Consider the following 20007-nt stretch of genomic DNA (forward strand, 5'->3'; position numbering starts at 1 on the left):
GGTTCAGTAGTGTAGGGTGGGGGTGAGGAGACACAAGAGCTGCTGCTGCTTTTTTTTTTTTTTTAAACCAACAAGAATGACCTTGAAAACAAGGGGTTTTTTTTTTTTTTTTTTTTTGAGACGGAGTCTCGCTCTGTCACCCAAGCTGGAGTGCACTGGCCAGATCTCAGCTCACTGCAAGCTCCGCCTCCCAGGTTCACGCCATTCTCCTGCCTCAGCCTCCCGAGCAGCTGGGACTACAGGCGCCCGCCACCTCGCCCGGCTAGTTTTTTGTATTTTTTAGTAGAGACGGGGTTTCACCGTGTTAGCCAGGATGGTCTCGATCTCCTGACCTTGTGATCCGCCCGCCTCGGCCTCCCAAAGTGCTGGGATTACAAGCTTGAGCCACCGCGCCCGGCCAACAAGGGGTTCTTTACCACACAATTATTCAGGGACCCTGACTGATGGAAGTTATTCTACCTTCTCCAGCCAGCAGACGGGGAGGGGAGAGAAGAGGCGTATCCATGGGAGGTTTTCTGAGCCACCTTAGAGTGGTGCACCCCTCACACTCATTTCCCCACACCTTCTGTGGTTACAATGCCGTCACTTGGCCCCTCACAGATGCCGTGGGCCTAGGAATGCAGACTCTGACCAGCAGCTACTCTTAGTTGAACAATTTGGTATTGAAGCAGCTATGGTTGTCTGAGGTATATACCCTGGGGTTGGTTGTCTGTCGCATGCCAGGAAAATTTAGGACACATACACAAGGAGTTTAGGGGAGGGGTTTTTTTTTTTTTTTTTTTTTTTTTTTCTGAGGCGGAGTCTAGCTCTGTCGCCCGGACTGGAGTGCGGTGGCCAGATCTCAGCTCACTGCAAGCTCCACCTCCCGGGTTTACGCCATTCTCCTGCCTCAGCCTCCCGAGTAGCTGGGACTACAGGCGCCCGCCACCTCGCCCGGCTGGTTTTGTATTTTAGTAGAGACGGGGTTTCACCGTGTTAGCCAGGATGGTCTCGATCTCCTGACCTCGTGATCCGCCCGTCTCGGCCTCCCAAAGTGCTGGGATTACAGGCTTGAGCCACCGCGCCCGGCCGGGAGCAGAGGTTTAATAGGTAGAAGAGAAGAGGAAGAGAAACAGCTTCCTCTGTAGAGGAAGGGGTCTCCCAGCAGAAAGGACCTGCTGGTGGTGAATGCCCCGAGTTTCATAGTAGGGTTTCAAGAGCCAGTGTCTGATTTACATAGAGCTCATAGATTGGTTCAATCAGGTATGATGTTTACATAGTACGTGGGGAAGGCTTGTTGCCCCACCCTAATCTTCTTATGCAAATGGGCTTTCCAGTTGATGGGGCCGTCTTGTCTGCGCCTTTACAGTACAGGTGGCTGACAGAGAAGGGAAGGTGGAGCCGCCATCTTGAACATGTCTAATCCTTAGTTCTTGCCGGCATTCACCTGTGCAAGCTCCCAACTTGCAGGCTGCTGTCTGTTAGAAAATGATTTGTGGCGGCTTTTCATTTAAAAAAAATTTTTACCAAGGACTCCCATACCCTTGCTATCTGCCTGAGTGATTTCTTCTTAACTCCTATATCGCTATCTGTGCTTGAAGTTTTTTCCTTATACTAAAAAATCGATCTAAAGGCTAGTCAGCACACATGATGACTGTGCACAAGTTTGGAAGTTGCATATCATGGCTCCTGCTTCATTGTGAGGGATTTTAATACCTTTAGAGCAATGTTAAGTACCCAGTCTGACTGGTTATTCTGTCAGCAGAGTCTGTCACCTGTCCTAGAAGAATAGTCTTGTTTGTTGCTCATATACGGGCTGATGATTGATAGGAGTTTCCGAATTGTATTTTATTGGAAGGATCTTTGAGAACTCTAGGCCTGTGGGCCTTCCTGAGGAGGTGACTGCATTTGAATAGGCTCTAAGTTTCCTATATCCTGCCTCTGCCCTGCTACAGCACTACAAGGGGGAAACCTGGACCATTTACTGTGCCTGTTGCAAGGTAGGTGACAGAGGGAGTTCTGAGAGAACAAACAAAGCCCCAGGAATCTACTCAACCCTGACAGTGAATATACTATCCTCTGACCTAATACTGAAACAGTGACAACATCTATGTCTCCAAGCTGTGGAACTCTGACCGCTACTCTGAAAGTAGCCCTGGAGTATTTTGTTACCACTTTTGTTTTACGCTAGGCCTAGACTGGAGGATTCAGTTTGGTGAGTTGTGAGAAATTAAAAGTTGGAATTAGAGGAGCAGAGGCTGGCCCCTGTCAACTTATTGAGCTGGGTGGCCTTAGCCTTTTCTGAGCTTTGGAAAACCTCAGATACCACGTCAGAACATCAACAGAATCTGAGAACAACACCGGAAAATCATCAGCAAATGGTGATCCCGATAGCACCTCTTCCTTATGGAGTGATCATGAGAAGATTCCATGATAATCCCCATAAAGTATCAAGTCCAGATTTTGGCACAAGATCGTGCTCAATAACTACTAGCTGTCATTGATAATAATAGCATCATCTTTTGACTTTCAAGGCAGAGAAAAAGAGGTATCTCCATTGATGCCTAATGTTAAAAAAAGTAACACTTCGTAAATCTTTGGCAATATCTTAAAATATTTTATGATGTAACTGTGATTCTTGGAAAACTTTCTTTTTAGCAGTCAGAATCTTTCATAACCATGTTAAGTACTTGCTTTGTGTAAATAGGTTGCCAGGCACAAAGGGATCATAAAGAGAAAGAAGAAATGGCCTTTGCCTTTGAGCAGTTGATAATGTCGTAAGAATTAGCCATGGCTATATTTTAAACAGGTTGTAGCTAACCTAAGTTTTTGCTATCAATGTTTTATTATTTTTTTTCTTAATTTTTTTTGAGACAGAGTCTCTGTCGCCCAGGCTGGAGTGCAGTGGTGCGATCTCGGCTCACTGCAACCTCCACCTCTCAGATTCAAGCAATTCTCCTGCCTCAGCCTCCTGAGTAGCTGGGACTGCAGCACCCATTACCATGCCCAACTAATTTTTGTCTTTAGTAGAGATAGAGTTTTGCCATGTTGGCCAGGGTGGTCTCGAATTCCTGACCTCAAGTGATCCGCCCCTCTCAGCCTCCCAAAGTGTTGGGATTACAGGCATGAGCCACCATGCCTGGCCTGGTATCAGTGTTTTAAACCAACTGCACATATATTCTAATACGGACAAAAATGTGATTAGCTCTTTTTAAAAACAAGCCCAACTAAAATATCATACTTCAGAGCTTTTATTTTGCATCCTGCCCCTTGCTCCCAATTGTCAGCTTATCTCCCCTACTCTTGCTACCAATTGCCAGTTTACCCCAACCTTACCCCTCACACATATACCCAATTACCAGGTTGTTATAAAACATTCATATATTTTTGTGTATAAAATGATTTCTTGCATTTTTCCAAGATAATTATTTGAAAATGTAATTATTTGAAAACAGATTGTGTTTTACCGTGAAATCACCTAATACCCTAATTAGTTTCTTTAACTTAGAAACTCGGTCTAGAGCAGTGGCTCTTAACTTGGCCACATTTTTTTTTAAGGTAGCATTATTATTTATTTCTTCTTTTCAAAATTTAGCAAGTCCGTGATATTCCTACTTCAGTTTATTCGACGCAAGGCTCAAATGATATGTGAATGATATGCATGATATGTGAAAAGGAAGTTCATCATCATCATATCTTACCTGTTCCTTGTTCTTCCAGTTTCACAGCCCCTTAGAATGTTGGAGCTGGCAAGGACTTTATCAACAAATTCTTCTCATCACCAACACCCCTCCTTTAGCAGAGGAGAGAAACTGAGGCTCAGAGATGTGAGGGGACTTGCTTACAGTCACACCACCACTATGTGACTGACTCCTGGTGCAGAACCCTCCCTTCAACCACGTGCCTCTCCCTGGCTGGTAATCTCTGTCTGTTTTTCAACTCCCTTTTCTGAGATGTCACCAAGTCCTCTTACTGTTTCCTGGAAATGTCTCTTGGTTGTCTTCCTTCCCATTTCTTCCTGGCTGATCCCGTCCCTCAACACCTCACAATGGGAAAGGCCTGACAGAGGACTTGGTCTCTGAGGCATCCATTATACTAGATGAATTTTCTCTAATTACCACTGTCAGCACATCACTCCTCTTCTTTGAGGCTGCCAGGAGCTCCCTGCTTCTTGTGGCTACAAATGTCAACACCTGTCCTTGCATGCTAGACCTTCCAGAGCCTAGCTTCACGGTGAAGACCCAGCTTCATTGCTCTTTTCTCCCTGTGAGTCCCAAAGGCCCACTGTCTTCCCTGGGTTTCCTTCGTGAGTCAGCCAGGTTTCTTTTATGCCTTTAGTTTCTGTTCTCCCCAGCTTCCGGTTCTCTCCCTGCCTTTCCAACTACAGCAGGTCCTCCAATACTGTCGTTTCATTCTATGTCATTTCCTCATAATGTTGATGAAGGAAAAGAAAGGGCCACTGTGGAGTTCGTGTGGTCTCCCCAGGTCCGCGTGGGTTTTCTCTGGGCACTCGTTAGATGTGCGTGTTAGGTTAACTGATGTGGCTACATTGTCCCCACTGAGTGAGTATGGTGGGGGTGTGAGTGTGTCCTCCAGTGGGAATGCATCCTGTCCAGGGTTAGTGCCCCTCACCCCCCCACCCCTGAGCTGCTGGGATAGGCTCCGGCCACACAAGACCCTGAACTGGAATAAGAGGGTGAAGAATTTTCTTACTTTTTGTGTTTTTCCAGTCCCTTCGTTATACTAAAAGTTTATGTTAATCTTTCTTAATTGTTTGTATAGCTCACATTTATTTCAGTGTTTAACGTTGAGGTGTTTTGGTCTTTATTTAGAAGTTTGGTGATGTTTTTGTGGCCAGAAATATGCAATAGGAACTTAATTGTTTTTTAGAGACAGAGGCTTGCACTGTTGCCCAGGCTGGAATGCTGTGGCCTGACTATGACTTACTGCAGCCTCAAACTCCTGGTCTCAAGCAATCCCCTGACCTTAACCCCCTGAGTAACTGGGACCACAGGTGCGAACCACCATGACTGGCTCTTTTTTTTTTTTAAGAGAGCCAGGGCCTCACTGTGCTGCCTAGCCTGGTTCAAACTCCTGGCCTCAAGCAATCCTCCCACCTCACCCTCCCAAAGTGCTGGAATTACAGGCATGAGCCATAGCATCCAGTGTAACTTGTTTGTAGAGATTTGCCTATGGTACGATTGATTTTGTTATACATTATTTTGCTTAAATTCATAGTTTCCAGGTAGTTGAGGACTTACTGTACTCTATTCTTCGAGGCCAAGTCCAGGTGCTACCACCTTTTTAATGTTTTCCTTGATTGCTGCAGTGATAACCCAATGATTCCCCTTTACTCCCAAACTTTTTCTGATTATATCCTACCATGTAGCATTGCACATCATAGCCTGTCGTATGGTTCTGTGGCTTTTCCTTAGAATTGTGTGGCCTTCTCAAGTGTATTGAATGCTCTTTGAAGGCAAGGCTTATGTTTATATTTTTATCATATACACTATTCCTTTCCCATCCATTGGAAATATGTTCAAAGACCCTCAGTGGATGCCTGAGACTGAAGATAGCACCAAACTTTGAATATAGTGTTTTTGCATATAGATACATACCTATGCTCAGGTTTAATTTATAAAGTAGGCATAGAAAGAGATTAACAACAGTAACTAATAATAAAACAGAACAATTATAACAATTGTAACAATATATTATGATAAAAGTTCTGTGAATGTGGACTCTGTCTCTGTCTCCAAATATCTTATTGTACTGCACTTACCCTTCTTGTGATGAGGAAGGGATGGGAGTGGGACAGCATGAGATTTCATCACACTACTCAGAATGGTATGCAATTTAAAACTCATGAATTTTGTATTCTTGGAACTTTCCATTTAATATTTTCAGACCTAGTTGACCTCAAGTAACTAAAACTGCAGAAAGTGAAACCTTGGATAACGGGGGACTACTGGATTCCAATTCTATAATGCCTAATACGTGGTCAGCAATAACCACTTATTAGGGGCTTGTTGAACTTCTAAAAGTTGTTATTCAGAGCTACAAGCGGTTCAGACATATTATAGTGTTGGCAGCTTGGGTTGGGATCAGTTGTTAATATTGGGGCACGGTGCTCTACTGTGTTTCACCTGTTGGCAGGACCAGTGGCTATTGTGTTAGTGATCCTCTGAGGAGACTGTCTATATAGATATAGTGCTCACACTAATAGTTGGATTTGTAGATCAATAGCTGAGTGGCAGGGAGGCTGGGGGCTCCCCTGCTGAGAACTGCACACCAGCATCTTGAATCTTCCAGTAGGTAATAATTACTTGAGAAAGGAATATCCTCATAACTCTGACAGATCCTCAGCACACCACGGTGACATGTGAACTGGCCTGTCTCCTCTTCCACTGTAAGTCCTTGAGCCAGTAATGACCTTGGTGTTCTCTTTTCTACAATACTGGCACAACATCTTAAGGTTTAATCTGATCTTTGTCTAAAATAATCTTTTTCAGAACCCATTAAGTACGGTATCTTCCCAAAAAAGATAAGTGTGTTGTCATAAGTTCCTGGTATTGGAAAAAGGAGTCTGTATTATTTAAAGAAGCCTTGTCTGCTTACTTAATTCCGATGCCCCTTTTCCATGCCTTCCTACCTTTCCTGGTAGTCATTCCTGGACTGAGGTAACTGTAGATTTTATAGTACTTTGGACTGTGCACTCCCCAAGGTACAACCCCTAAAAGAATTGCCTCTGCCAAAGTCTCATAAACTTGGAATTATTTTTTCTTTAATGTCAGCAGGACTGATTCCGCCCATACAAAATGGTTTGGCCTTTTCCTTCTTTGGCACAAAAAGAGACTTGGCAGAGGCTCAGATAAAGGTGAAGTTGATGAGCTCTGGCATGGGAGTGAGCTCAGCGCTTCTGGGCTTTCATTCCCCCTGTTCGTCTCATGTTCGAAACCCTCATTCCATCCAGAAAGTCTTCCCTTCCCACCAGTGACACCTAAAGATGTTTCAGATCCTGCTTCCTTTGTCTCCAACACACACAACGAAATGCTGAATGCCTTCATTTGCAGAAAGTTACCCAACTGGAGTCACTTTAATATTTTTTTAATCTTTTTAGGTGGATGGAAGTTTGCTTAGTTGAAGAATTGCCACCAACCACTGAACTGGAAGAAGGGCTCCGGAATGGAGTTTACCTTGCAAAGTTAGCCAAGTTCTTTGCCCCGAAAATGGTATCAGAGAAAAAGATCTATGATGTGGAACAAACACGTTATAAGGTAACCAAGATCTAATTGGTTTTGGCTTTCAGCTAAAAGTGAAAGTTTGGTATTTCATATCCTCTCCCTTCTTTTAGTGTTTCTGTAAGGATTTTGGGGCTGGGGATGTCTTTGGAGCCTGTTAATAGCATTCCTGAGGCAGCAGCAGTTTTAAAAAGCAAAGTGTTTCTATTTCTGGTCTGATGCTGAGAGACTTCTGACTTATGGGGCCTCCCAGTGCCTCCCCCAATTATTCCTTCATGGAAGTCAGTTTTGACTTTATTAGTGCCAGTAAAGGTAAAAGTGGGGGCGTGCTACCACTCCTTTTTTCACTTGAACTTGTGGCCCTAAAGAGTTAGGGCCAATGTGATAAAACAAGTAGGAAAGTCGAATGATCAGCCAAGCGTTCTTTTCCATTTGATGCTTAAAACAAAATATGACTAACCACTTTGTGTAAACTAGTTTTAAGAATTGTTTCAGGACTAATTAGGGAAGCATCAGAAAATAAAAATCTATCATAGTCCTTTCAGAAACATCACAACAGCTGAGTGTGGTGGCTCTTGCCCATAATCCCAACACTTTTGGAGGCCAAGGTAGGAGGATTGCTTGAGCCCAGGAGTTCAAGGCTGCAGTAAGCTATGATCACACCACTGCCCTTGAGCCTAGGTGAGAGTGAGACCCTGTTTCTAAGATAATAATAGCAAGAAGAAGAAGAAAAAGAAAGTTCAACAATAAAAACCGCACTGTTATTTAAATTTGGAGGAAGCAGGAGAAGAAAACAAAATCAAACACCAATTTTATAGTAATAGAAATCCCGATTTTTTAGAGATACATATCAAAGTATTTAAAGATAAAGTGATACATCTAGGATTTGTTTCAAAATAATTGAGGGGAAGGTAGACAGATGATAAAAAGCTGGCCATGAGTTCATAACTGTTGAGTTGATTGATGGTTACATAGGAGTTCATTATACTATTCTGTCTACTTTTTTACATTTGAATTTATATATTCAAAAGGAAAAGGAAAAAGCAAACGCCAACCTAGAAGGCTCCTCCATTAGCAATGTATCTTCAAAACAGAATTTTTAAATGTCTGGTGTTCTATTCTGCAATTTGTGACCTCTTGTCTGCTGCAGGTCAAGGTTTCTAAAGCTTCTTTGAAACTTGATCTTTATTTGTTTAATGCATTCACTTCTGTATATCAATATTTTTTATCTGCAGATTTTCAAGTATTCTGAACAGTTATTTCTCTTACAGCTATATGTTGAGTATAGTTGGAAAAGGAATTATTTCCCATTTATTGCATAATTCATAGTACCCTTCACTTCTTGAGGCAGAATATATTCTTTAAATATGTACATTAAATACAGGTAGAATGTTTGAATAATCTTTAAAGTTAACAATAGACAAGATTACTTGTCAAATTTATTTTGAGTCTATTTTTCTAGTCTAGTCAAAAGGTAACCGAGCACAAGTTTTGCCTTGAATAATGTTATAAATAAAAACGTTTACATTTATTAAAGTAAATTTGTGTTCATGAAGTTTCACTCCAGAGTTCTAGCTCAATATAACCTTCCACAAGACTTTAATAAAACAATCACTTAGCCAGCTAAAATTAAAGTTTAGAAAATTTTTTTGAGAAATATTTTAGAAATTCAGAGAAGCCCAGAAAAGACCATCTGTATCCTCTCTTCACAACATAAATATTTGTTCACATTTTAGACTACATCTTGTCTTTTTTTCATGGCTTTTATTTTGGTTATAATCAAGATCTAGGTCTGTCAGTACCAACACGTATGTAGATTTGATGATAGAGTTAAAGCGTAGTTGGGATAGGCTCCAGCTCGACTGAAAGGGAATTACAGATTTTCTTTTGGCTTTCTTGGACTGTGAGAATCAGGCTGGGAAGACAGGCCCTTCATGGAAATGAGCCTCAGAGCAGTGTGTGAGCCAGTTCTTTTCTCTTCCTGGAATATTGTATACCTTGAATATAGGAGTGTCCTTCCAGACCAGCTCGGGGCCCTCATGGGCAGTTGCCTCATGGCAACTTAAATAGGTACCTTCTCCTCCTGGCATCAGAGATCCTATTATTTAAATGAATAACAACTTCTCTTTAGGATGGGGACGGGGAAATAATATTTGCAATTTCTGGTTATGGAATAAAATACTTGTGGGGCGTGGGCAGGTGATGACATACATGCCCAAGTGAAACATCACAAGAGGGAGGCCACCCCTGCCTCATCAGATCCCTGGAAGGCCGGGTGGCACAGAGATGATGCTGGGAGAGGGGCAGGAAGGAGGGAGGCACAGCAGGAGGGAACCGTGGCCAGCTGTGGTGTGGGAGCCCCTCCTTGCTGAGTTAAAAGAAAAAAACATAAGATGAATGGAAAGGACCCCTCTGTGGATTGACTGCAGAAAGAGGTTGGTTTGTTTTTTTCTTATTAAATCCATGAAAGTGCCTAGTGTTCTTGATGGAAACTTTGAGTGATTTGCCTTGTAATCATAAAATCTTATTTTAGGGCCTTTTCATTTCTCATACAAAAATGAAAGGAGATAAATATTAGCAAATAGGTAACTCAACTTCCTGATCTTGTATTCTTCAGGACTGAAACATATCACATAGCCCTTTGCGAGGAGAGCTAAATCATGGGACTAAGGCAAAGATGTTGAAGCATGAGGGAACACTCAATAACCCAGCCCTAGCTCCTCATGCCATCTGGAAACCATGAATTCATTGAACTCGGGCTCTCGCTGCAGGGTCTGCCTAGACTGTAGCCATAAAATATGTCAGCCTTGGCACTGGCAGCTTTGATGACTATCAGTTAGGCAGACAGGAGCTTTTGTGCTACCTCATTCTCTTTGTCTGCCAGCTTATGTACAACCGTAGTTCCTCATTAATTTAGGATTGGAAAGATGTCCTGAGTATTTGATTTCAACTTTCCAGTTATAAGTATTTTTTCCATGGCCACCTCTGCCGTCCACACCAGGTCTGAGTTACATGCCCATGCTATGTGCTCTGCAGCTCCTGACACAGTCTGTCTTGCACATGCCATAGTGTATTGTAAAGCGGTCAGGCACCGATGCCCCCTACCCAGTTAATGGTGCAGAGTCTGATCCATAGTAGGTACTTGGGGAGTAGCTGTTGGATAAAGGAATGAATGACAATAGTTTCACATAAGCCAAAGGATTCCATACCTTTTCTTGCCTTCTGTGCTTTATTTGGTACGTACTCAATATGCTGAGTGTGACACTCTTCCTCTAAGAATGGTGCTCAAGCCTCCTGAAGAACCACCTAATGGGTGTGTGTAAAAACTGGATTCCTGGGTCCCACCCCAGACTAGTGAGTCAGGCAGAATCTCTTGACCCAGGAAGCAGTACTCTTAATAAATCACCTGCAGGTGATTCTTTTCTTCTGTGCTTCTAAGGTTTGAGTTGAGAACCACTGCTCTAATAAGTGAATAAACATTAATATAACAAATTGCAATACAATTGTAGGGAAGGAAGATAAAGGTGTACCACAATAGAAATACATATAGGGTAGAATTCATTCATCCATACAACACTTGTCAAGACATATTGCATGTCAGGCACTATTCTAGGCACTAACGGCAGAATAGTGAGCCAAGCAGGCAAGGGCTTGGTTTCATGGTGGTGGGGAGGCGGACTAAGTGAATTTATAGCTGTGAATTGTGATAAGCGTCTGAAGGAAGACACGAAAGCTAATGTTATGGGTAGATAGCAACGGCCAGGAGATGGGCTTCTCTGAGGAGGAGTTTACTCTGAGGTTGGAAGAGTGAGAAGAAAGTCACCTGTGTGCACTCAGGGGTGGGCATCAGGAAGAACTGTACAAAGAGAGGGAGCTCATTTGTGAGAGACTTGCCACAAGGAGGAAAAGAGCTTGGCCATAGTGGAGTGGTTGAAAGGGATGGTGGTGGAAGATGATGCCAGGAAGAGCAGAGATGAGATTGCACAGCCATGCAGGCCCCATGGAGCACCTGAGATTTCATGCAACGTTGAGGGGACAGCAATCAGAAGCCTTGTGATGCCATATGGTGCAGTTTGTGCTTCAGAAAGATCAGTTGCTGCTATACAGAGAACAAACCAGAAAGAGGATGAGAGAGGACAGAGTCCAGGGAGGGGATAATTCAGTCCAGGTAGCAGTGGCCTGCACAGACAAGAAGTGAACTGCTTCAAGAGGGAAAACCAAGGGTGGATCCTGAAAAGGAAATAGAAATGGGTGGAGGGTCATGAGAAGACAACTGGGTGGACAGTGGGAGATGACCAAGGAGGAGGGAGCAGTCCTGTCCATTCTAAATGGGTTGTTGGGTGGTGAAGGGCCAGGAAGATTTCCATGGCGGGGTCTTGAAAGATTAGAAAGTGGTCCCAGGCAGACTGGGGCAGGCAAGAGAAAGAGGAGTGGACGGAAGGGCCTTCCTTGGGGAGGTTTCAGTCTGACAAGGTTCAAAGATAGTACTCTGAACAGCACCTTGATAATTGTAGGTTTATAATAAATTCTTGTCAAATATGTAGGTATGCCTTAGATAGGGAAGGCATGCACACAGTGGTTAGCAGTGTGAACTGCAGAATCAAAATACTTCAGAGTCTAGCTTCGCCATTAACTTTGGCTCTCTGAGCCGCAGTTTCCTCACCTGTGAAGTGGGAATACAGATTGAGTATCCCTAATCCAAAAATCCAAGGTGCTCCAATTGACATGACACTCAAAGGAAATGGTCCTTGGAGCATTTTGGATTTTGGATTTTGGGATTAGGGGTGCTCAGTCAGTATGTCTAATGCAAATATTCCAGAATTTATAAAAATCAGAAACTTGAAACACTTCTAATGCCAAACATTTCAGATAAGGGATCCTCAACGTAATAACAACAGTATCTGCCTTTGTAGAGATATTGTGAGGCACAAAATGATCCATGCAGGGCACTTGGCATGGTGCCTGATAGACATAAGCATCTAATGAATATTGGAGGCAGTGTTTGTTCTAAAGCACTTGAGCAGTAAAATAAACATAATATTTGGACTTGAAGTGCAAATATTATGTGGTTCTGCAAGGGAGTCTTAACCTTGAGCCTGACTAGTTAGGTCAACTCAAGCATCTTACTGACTTGTGCCCTCAGTTTCCTCATCTGTAAAATAAGCAAATTTGGATAATGTTACTGGTTTCTAAAGTACCTTCTGGTTTTAAAATGCTTTGATTCCAGTGTGTAAGATGTTAGCATCCAATGATGACAACGTAATTCCTCATCTATGCAGTTTAAACTAGATGAACCATGTTTGCTGGTGTAATAGCTCAGCAGTGGAAAAACAGCATATACTTCCTGGTCCAATACCTGAAAGAAATTAGGTGTATGGATAACAGCAACCCTTGGCTAAATCTGACTGTAGACATGTCACCTCATCTAATAGTAATATACAGGACTGGAGTGGGAAGAAAAGACTTGTTAAAGATGATTATAGTGGACTGAGATTATTTCAAGCCTATTTAGAAGACCATTTTCATTCTAAGTGAAGCAAACTCAGTAGATTGACAACGTTATTGCTGCAATTCGCTAACCAAAGTGTGTTTCTTAAGTATGCAAACATGAATCATAGGGTTCTGAAGTCAGCATTCTCAGGTAGTTTAAAAGGATGAAAGATTTGAAATCTGTCATTTCATTTGTTGCAGAAATATGACCAAGATAACCACCCTTTTCTTCAGTGCCTCTTAACATGAAGCACTGAACATTTTTCTGACCTTAAATGTAAATGAAAGTTCCAAGCCTAATCTTGTAGTGTAATAGTTATAATAACTAATATTTACTGCATTCTTAGGAGCACTTTGCAACTAAATACCTTCCATATATTCTCAGTTTAATCTCTGCAACTCAAAGAAGCATTTTGTGGCTCAGGAACCAAGGTTCAGAAAGATTTGTATCTTTCCTGAGATACTTTGCTAACAAGACCACTAAATACATGGGTGTCTTTGTTATATAATTTGGGATTGTTGGAGCCCACCAGTTTTGGAAACCAGAAACCCTCTGTGGTCAAACAAGATTAGGTTTATTTAACTTGTTGGGCAAGAAAAATGCATACCCATATTGCCACAGGGAAGAGAAATGAGTAGATTTGGTCTTGTGCTGGGTGATTCTAGTAGGGATTTAGGGAAGCAAGAACCCATTTTCTTTTGGGTATTGTCAGGAAGTGGGATCAATTTGGTGTCTTGGTAATTTTTATCTAAGAGGTGGGAAGATTGAATAGGGACTTAAATAGTCATCAGTAAAGAAAGCAGAGTAGCTCATATTAGTTGGAAGAGGGGGACATTATTTTGTGGCACAGAGGGTTCTCGTACCTGTCTTGGTTCAGACTTGATTGTGGATTGTTTCTATCTTGTTTTTCCATGGTCACAGATTGACCTTGTCTGAAAATTATTTGCATAAACAAATTTTTGCTGAGTTATAAACACTCAAACAGTATGGCCTGACCTGTCAAATTTCTGGACTTTGTTTGTTCCTTTTCCTTCTTCCCTTCCTTTAACTCTCCCTTCCTCTACCTACTTCATTAGTAGTTAATTTTTGCCTTCCAAAGAATAATCAAACAATCTAGGTCCTGCATTCTTCTCTGGTAGAGTGTCAGCATAGGGAAGTTTTCAGATCCGGAGGGATGTAGTCTTGAATCCCACGTCAGCCACTTGACATCTACTTGACTTTAGGCAAATCACATCATCTTTTTGGCCTATCTTTCCACATCTTTAAAAAATAGGAATTTATTCCATTGTGTGAATGCACCAGAGTTTATTTAATCTTATTCATCCACTAAAGGACATTTCCATTATTCCCAGTCTGGGTCTATTAAAATAAAGCTGTTATGAACACTGGAAAAAAAATAGGAATGATAATTACCTTTCAGGGTGTTTTGAAAATTAGGGATAATTTACGTGAAGTGATTGGAACACATGGTTCAATCACAAATAGTGGCCACCATTAAAAAGGCATAAACATTTGTCAAATGTTAATTTGTTTATACTCTATAATTTCTAACAGCAATGACAATACTTTTTATATAACAAACTATTAGATTGTGGAAGGTAACAGAAGGTGGGAAGAGCCAAACTTTCTGAATGTGATTATCTACTACTGAATGTTAGTTATATGGTAAAACTCACTATAGTTACTGTTTTGTATATTTATTAAAAAGTATAATAAACAGATGACATTGTGCTATGCATTTAACTAGTGAAAAACACAAGATCATTTTAAAGTTCTTAATGGTCCATTCCTGATAAACTTTTATGAGATACAGGCAAGAATGCTATACTTATAGACTGTGCAGGAGGAATGACTATCTGATGAGGGCTATAAAGAAGAAATGGAAGATATACAAAAACTATTTTTATTGTAGGGGTAGGAAAAGATCTTGTTAAATATTTCTGCTGAAGGTTTGCTTCTTATATACAAGGCCAAGATCAGGGTTAAATCAGAAGAATCGATACTAAAATTAGTTCTGAATTGTAGGATGGTTTATGTTTTGTTTTTGTCTTTGTATTTTGCTACATTTTCTAAGTTTTCTGCAGAAATATTATATTCATGATTAGAACAAAAAAAATGTAGTCTTCTAAAAATTCTGTCTTTTTCTGAAGTTGCTAGGCCTCTCAGCCATGGTTGTCAAAATCTGGACACCATACATGTGTGTATGTGTGTACACACCCACGCCTGTGTACATGTGTCTCATAAAACATCCTTAAGCATGTGCTAGACATTAAGCAGTCTTGGAGATTCTAGTTCAGAATTTACCTCAATTGTGTGAATTATGGAAATTCATGGTTCATCACAGATGGTTGGGATGTTGCCAAGATACAGTCTAGCCTCCTTTAGTGTGTCTCTGTTTTATGTGAACATTAATAACTCTGTTCCAGGAGAAATACAATTAAAAAGCATCCTGTACATGAAAAAAGTTATTACAAATGACTCACTTTTTGTGTGGTTCCTTCTCTCCTTTTTTCCCTCCTATCCTCACGTTAGAAGTCTGGCCTTCATTTTCGACACACGGATAATACTGTCCAGTGGTTAAGAGCGATGGAGTCTATTGGTCTACCCAAGGTAAGCCTTCACACACTGGAACCTGAACTGGAAAGGCAAAGGGGTAGTACACAAACACCTCTTTATGAGCAATGACTTTGGAGACTGGGTTATGTTAATGTAGAAATGAGAAATGTGAGGACTAAAAAATATGGAAAGACCTATCCAAAGTAACATATGGCAAGAACTCAGAATGAGGGATGTGCACAGTTTGAGAGTAGCCAGGTAAAAGTGTATACAAAATAAAGGCAGAACAAGCTATAGCTGGTAGATAGTTGAGCTATCTAAAATAGCCAACTCCCTTTCTTGTATTGCTGTTTATATATAAAGATTCTGAGTCTCAGCCAGTTGTGGTGGCTCATACCTGTAATCCCAGCACTTTGGGAGGCTAAGGTGAGAGAATCACTTGAGGCCAGGAGTTTGAGACCAGCCTGGGCGACATGGCAAAACCCTGTCTCTATTTAAAAAAAAGAAAGAAAGAAATCTCGTTGTATTAGTATATATTTTATTACTGTAATTATTATAAATTTATTTTTTGTAAATTATTGTTATTATTATTTCGAGACAGAGTCTGGCTCTGTCGCCCAGTCTGGATTGCAGTGACTTAATCTTGGCTCACTACCACCTCCATCTCTCATGTTCAAGTGATTCTCCCACCTCAGCCTCCCGAGTAGCTGGGACCACGGGCAAGTAGCTGCTCCACGCCCAGCTAATTTTGTTTTGTTTTATTTCTGTAGAGACAGGGTTTTGCCATGTCGGCCAGGCTGGTCTCAGACTCCTGAGCTCAAGCGATCTGTCCGCCATGGCATCCCAAAAGTGCTGGGATTACAGGGATGAGCTACCACGCCCGGCCTATAAATTATTATTATAAATCATTATATCACTTGTAAAGGCTAGGGGGTTATAGCTCTTACTCCTAAAATAGATCTCCTAAATATAATTTACTCAGCAAACAGTCAGTGCTTGTTAAATTCGAAGAGCAGGCATCCTAAAGTCTGTGAGAGAATTAGGCAAGTGAAGGAAATGAGGAAATAATTACATTTGATAAAAATTGTAGAACTATTTTTTAAACTTGTTATTTTGAAATAATTATAGAATCACAGGAAGTTGTAAAAATAGTACTTCTATGTGTATCCTTCATTCAGCTTTCCCCTGCTGGTGACATCTAACTGCAGTACATGTTAAATTGATGTTGGTGTATTAATGTAAACTAGACTACAGACCTTCCATTTTCACCATTTCACATGCAATTGTTTGTGTGAGTGGGCTTGTGTGTGCATGTATGTGTGATTCTGTGCAGTTTTATCCCATGAATAGATTTGTGTAACCACCACCACAATCAAGACACAGACACACAGAAGAGTGGTCCTTCTGATTGTGTCCCTCCCCCAGCCCTGTTCCCTGGCAACCACTACTACGTTCTCTGTCTCTATAGTTTTGGCATTTTGAGCACAATATATAAGTGTAATCATATAGCAGGTATCCTCTGAATCACATTGTTTCCACTCTGTATATGGCTCTTGAGACCCATCTGGGTCAATAGCTTGCTCCTATGTGTTGCTTAGTATGTGCAGCAATTTTTTTATTTTTTTTATTTTTTTGAGACAGAGTCTCGCTCTGTCACTTAAGCTGGGGTGCGGTGGCGCAATCTCGGCTCACTGCAACCTCCGCCTCCCAGGTTCAAGTGATTCTCCTGTCTCAGCCTCCCAAGTAGCTGGGGTTACAGGTGGGCACCACCACACCTGGCTATTTTTTATATTTTTAGTAGAGACAGGGTTTCCGCATGTTGGCCAGGCTGGTCTTGAACTCCTGACTTCAGGTGATTTGCCCTCCTCAGCCTCCCAAAGTGCTGGGATTACAGGCATGAGCCACCATGCCTGGCCTGTACAGCTATTTTTTAAAAATTATTTAGGAGTCGTCTCACTGGAGGTCAAGAGGATAAGCTACTGGCTTATGAAGACCTCTGTTGTACCAGGTGTGCAATGAAAAACACCCACCACCACAGAAACAGAAGAGTCCTTAAATGTAATTTATTAATGCCTATTTTTAATATAATTATGCTCATATCTGTTTTAGGTCAGTCTCATTTTATCTTGAAATGATCAATGTTTAAATTTTGTTCTGCCATTTTTAATCAAACTATTTTGTCTTCTCCTAAAATGCCCAGAACGTTAAATGCTGTTTCCTTCTAGGAACTGGCTGTAATACATAATTCATGTTTCTGGATTGTGATTTAGCAACTACTAACTAGAGACTGGGTGATAAACAGATTAATAAAAAAGGAATTTAAACAATTGTTTTGTATAAGGCAACATCAAATTCAGATCATTTCATTAGATTTGATAGATCTGATGTAAACCTTTTCAAATTGTGTGTATTTAGGGCCAAACAAATGGTGTTATATAGCAGGTTTTATTTTAACATTGGTTTTTATTATGAAGTCATTGATATATTGCATTGCAGGGGCAAGAGACTGTATACTAAGTTGACTTTGATGTATCATATTTAACTAGTATCCTTTCATTTATCAATATTAAGTGCTTACTCTGTGCTCAGTATCATGCTAGGTGCCGGAAATACAATGCTGCATAAAACATTCTGGTGAACGATAAATTGATCTCATCTCCTTGCTGAAGGAAGACATTTATAATGGCTTTCCAGGAGAAATATAAATATAAAAGGTTCTTGTTTAAAGAAAAGGGAAGAGGCAATTGTAGTTGTTCTCTGCTTACATAGAGAACTTTAAACCGGTAATACTCTTTCTTGTTTTTTGAGACAGAGTCTTGCTCTGTCGCCCAGGCTGTACTGCAGTGGTGCCATCTCGGCTCACTGCAAGCTTCGCCTCCTGGGTTCAAGTGATTCTCCTGCCTCAGCCACCCAACTAGCTGGGACTATAGGTGTGCTCCACCATGCCCAGCTTTTTTTTTTTTTTTTTTTTTTTTTTTTTTTAATTTTGAAGAGACGGGAGTTTCACCATGTTGCTCAGGCTGGTCTTGAACTCCTGAGCTCAGGTGATCTACCTGCCTCTGCCTCCCAAAGCACCACCATGCCCAGCTAATACTCTTCTGAATTTAGGGATCCTCTTCTCATTGACACTTTAGTAGCAAATGCATTAAAGGAAAGGTGGAAAGGCTTTTAAAATTTCTTAGGCTACTGCCATTTCTTTAAGTACTTAGTAATTATACATTTTGTAGCTCAAGTAACTTTGCTTCTTTCTTTTCTCAGCTTTTCTCAATGACCAACAGGAAATTGCACTTGAGTATCAAGTGCTACCATATGATACATGATTTTAGTTTTGATGTCAGTTTTATAAAATATTTACTTAAAGTAAATAATATCTAAATGATTATCTTAATTTTAAAAGCCTCAAGCTTAATTATTTTTTGTGTGTTCTTAGGAACAGAGAAATTTGGTGCCTCACTCTGAAATCTGTTTCTTTTGTTGATTTGTTTGTTCGTTTGTTTTGTTGTGAGACGGAGTTTTGTTCTTGTCATCCAGGCTGGAGTGCAGTGGCATGTGCTTGGCTCACTGCAACCTCCACCTGCTGGGTTCAAGCAATTCTCCTGCCTCAGCCTCCCAAGTAGCTGGGATTACAGTCATGCACCACCATGCCTGGCTAATGTTGGCTAGGCTGGTTTTGAACTCCTGACCTCAGGTGATCCGCCCGCGTCAGCCTCCCAAAGTGCTGGGATTACAGGCGTGAGCCACTGGACCTGACCTGAAATCTGTTTCTTATCAGGCTGTTAGTTTCAAGTTTAAGAAAAAGAGTATGAAATAGTATATATGATAAACCCCCGTGACACACATTTACCTATGTAACAAACCTTCACAAGTACCCCAAACCTAAAATAAAACATTTTAGAAGAAGAAAAAGAGTGTGAAGGTGTATTCAAAACTTTGATGTTCAGACCTTTCAGTCTAGTAATTTCATATTTAGATGATTATCCAAAATAGTCAGATGCTCAGAAAATACAGAAATATTCATCGTGGTGGCTTATAATAGGGAAAAATTAGAAGCAAAACAAATGTTCAACCATGGATAACTGGCTAAGCTATGGTTCAAAAATATGAAAGAATCATATATATCTATTAAAAATAATCTTATAGAATAATGAAGGGGATGGGAAATAGTTGTGTTTTGTTAAGTGTTTTAAACAGGTTTACACTAAGTACAATTTTGTTTTCACATGCACACATATATATAAACCTAAAAAAATCAGAGACATACAGAAAAAAAGACCAGAAGAAAAATAGGGACAAAATTGCTGATAGTGACAATCTGGGAGGTGGGGTCATAGGTGTTTTTCCTTCACACCTTATATACTTTCCAGATTTTATTTGGTGAAAATCTATTACTTTAAACAGATTTTTAAAAATGTGTATGTGTTGTATATGCCTGTATACATGTGTACAGAGCACATATGCCAAGATTTTAACAATGCAGTAAAGTGGCTAATAAAAAGGACACCCTTCTCAGGCCCATGGGACCTCTGGGAAGTCAGGAGTGTGAAGGCTACAGGAGGCAGAGCCCACATGTGCTCATATGCCTGTGAAAGGAAACACTGCCACTAACACTGTGGACACAGCCTTCTTGGAGTAGCTGTCTGGGGACCCCACTATCCTCCTGTGGACCACTCTTAGGCGTGCTGTCAGGCAGGGAGGGGTCCAGATACGGTGATTGGTCTATCTACAGCAAGATGAAGCAAT

General features: G+C 41.0%; 1 protein-coding gene across 4 annotated transcripts in view; it reads left to right on the plus strand.

Moving 5' to 3' along the window:
• The window catches only part of IQGAP2 (IQ motif containing GTPase activating protein 2), a 317888-nt gene that overhangs the window by 162393 nt on the left and 135488 nt on the right, over positions 1 to 20007 (plus strand). For all 4 annotated transcript variants that reach the window (XM_017848709.1, XM_017848712.1, XM_017848710.1 and 1 more), the window contains exons 3-4: positions 7100 to 7256; positions 15244 to 15321. In XM_017848709.1, the coding sequence (XP_017704198.1) occupies positions 7100 to 7256; positions 15244 to 15321 (235 nt within the window). The remainder of the gene's footprint in view (positions 1 to 7099; positions 7257 to 15243; positions 15322 to 20007) is intronic.

This window comes from Rhinopithecus bieti, unplaced genomic scaffold (genome assembly GCF_001698545.2).
Source record: "Rhinopithecus bieti isolate Rb0 unplaced genomic scaffold, ASM169854v2 scaffold_30918, whole genome shotgun sequence".
Lineage (NCBI taxonomy): Eukaryota > Metazoa > Chordata > Mammalia > Primates > Cercopithecidae > Rhinopithecus > Rhinopithecus bieti.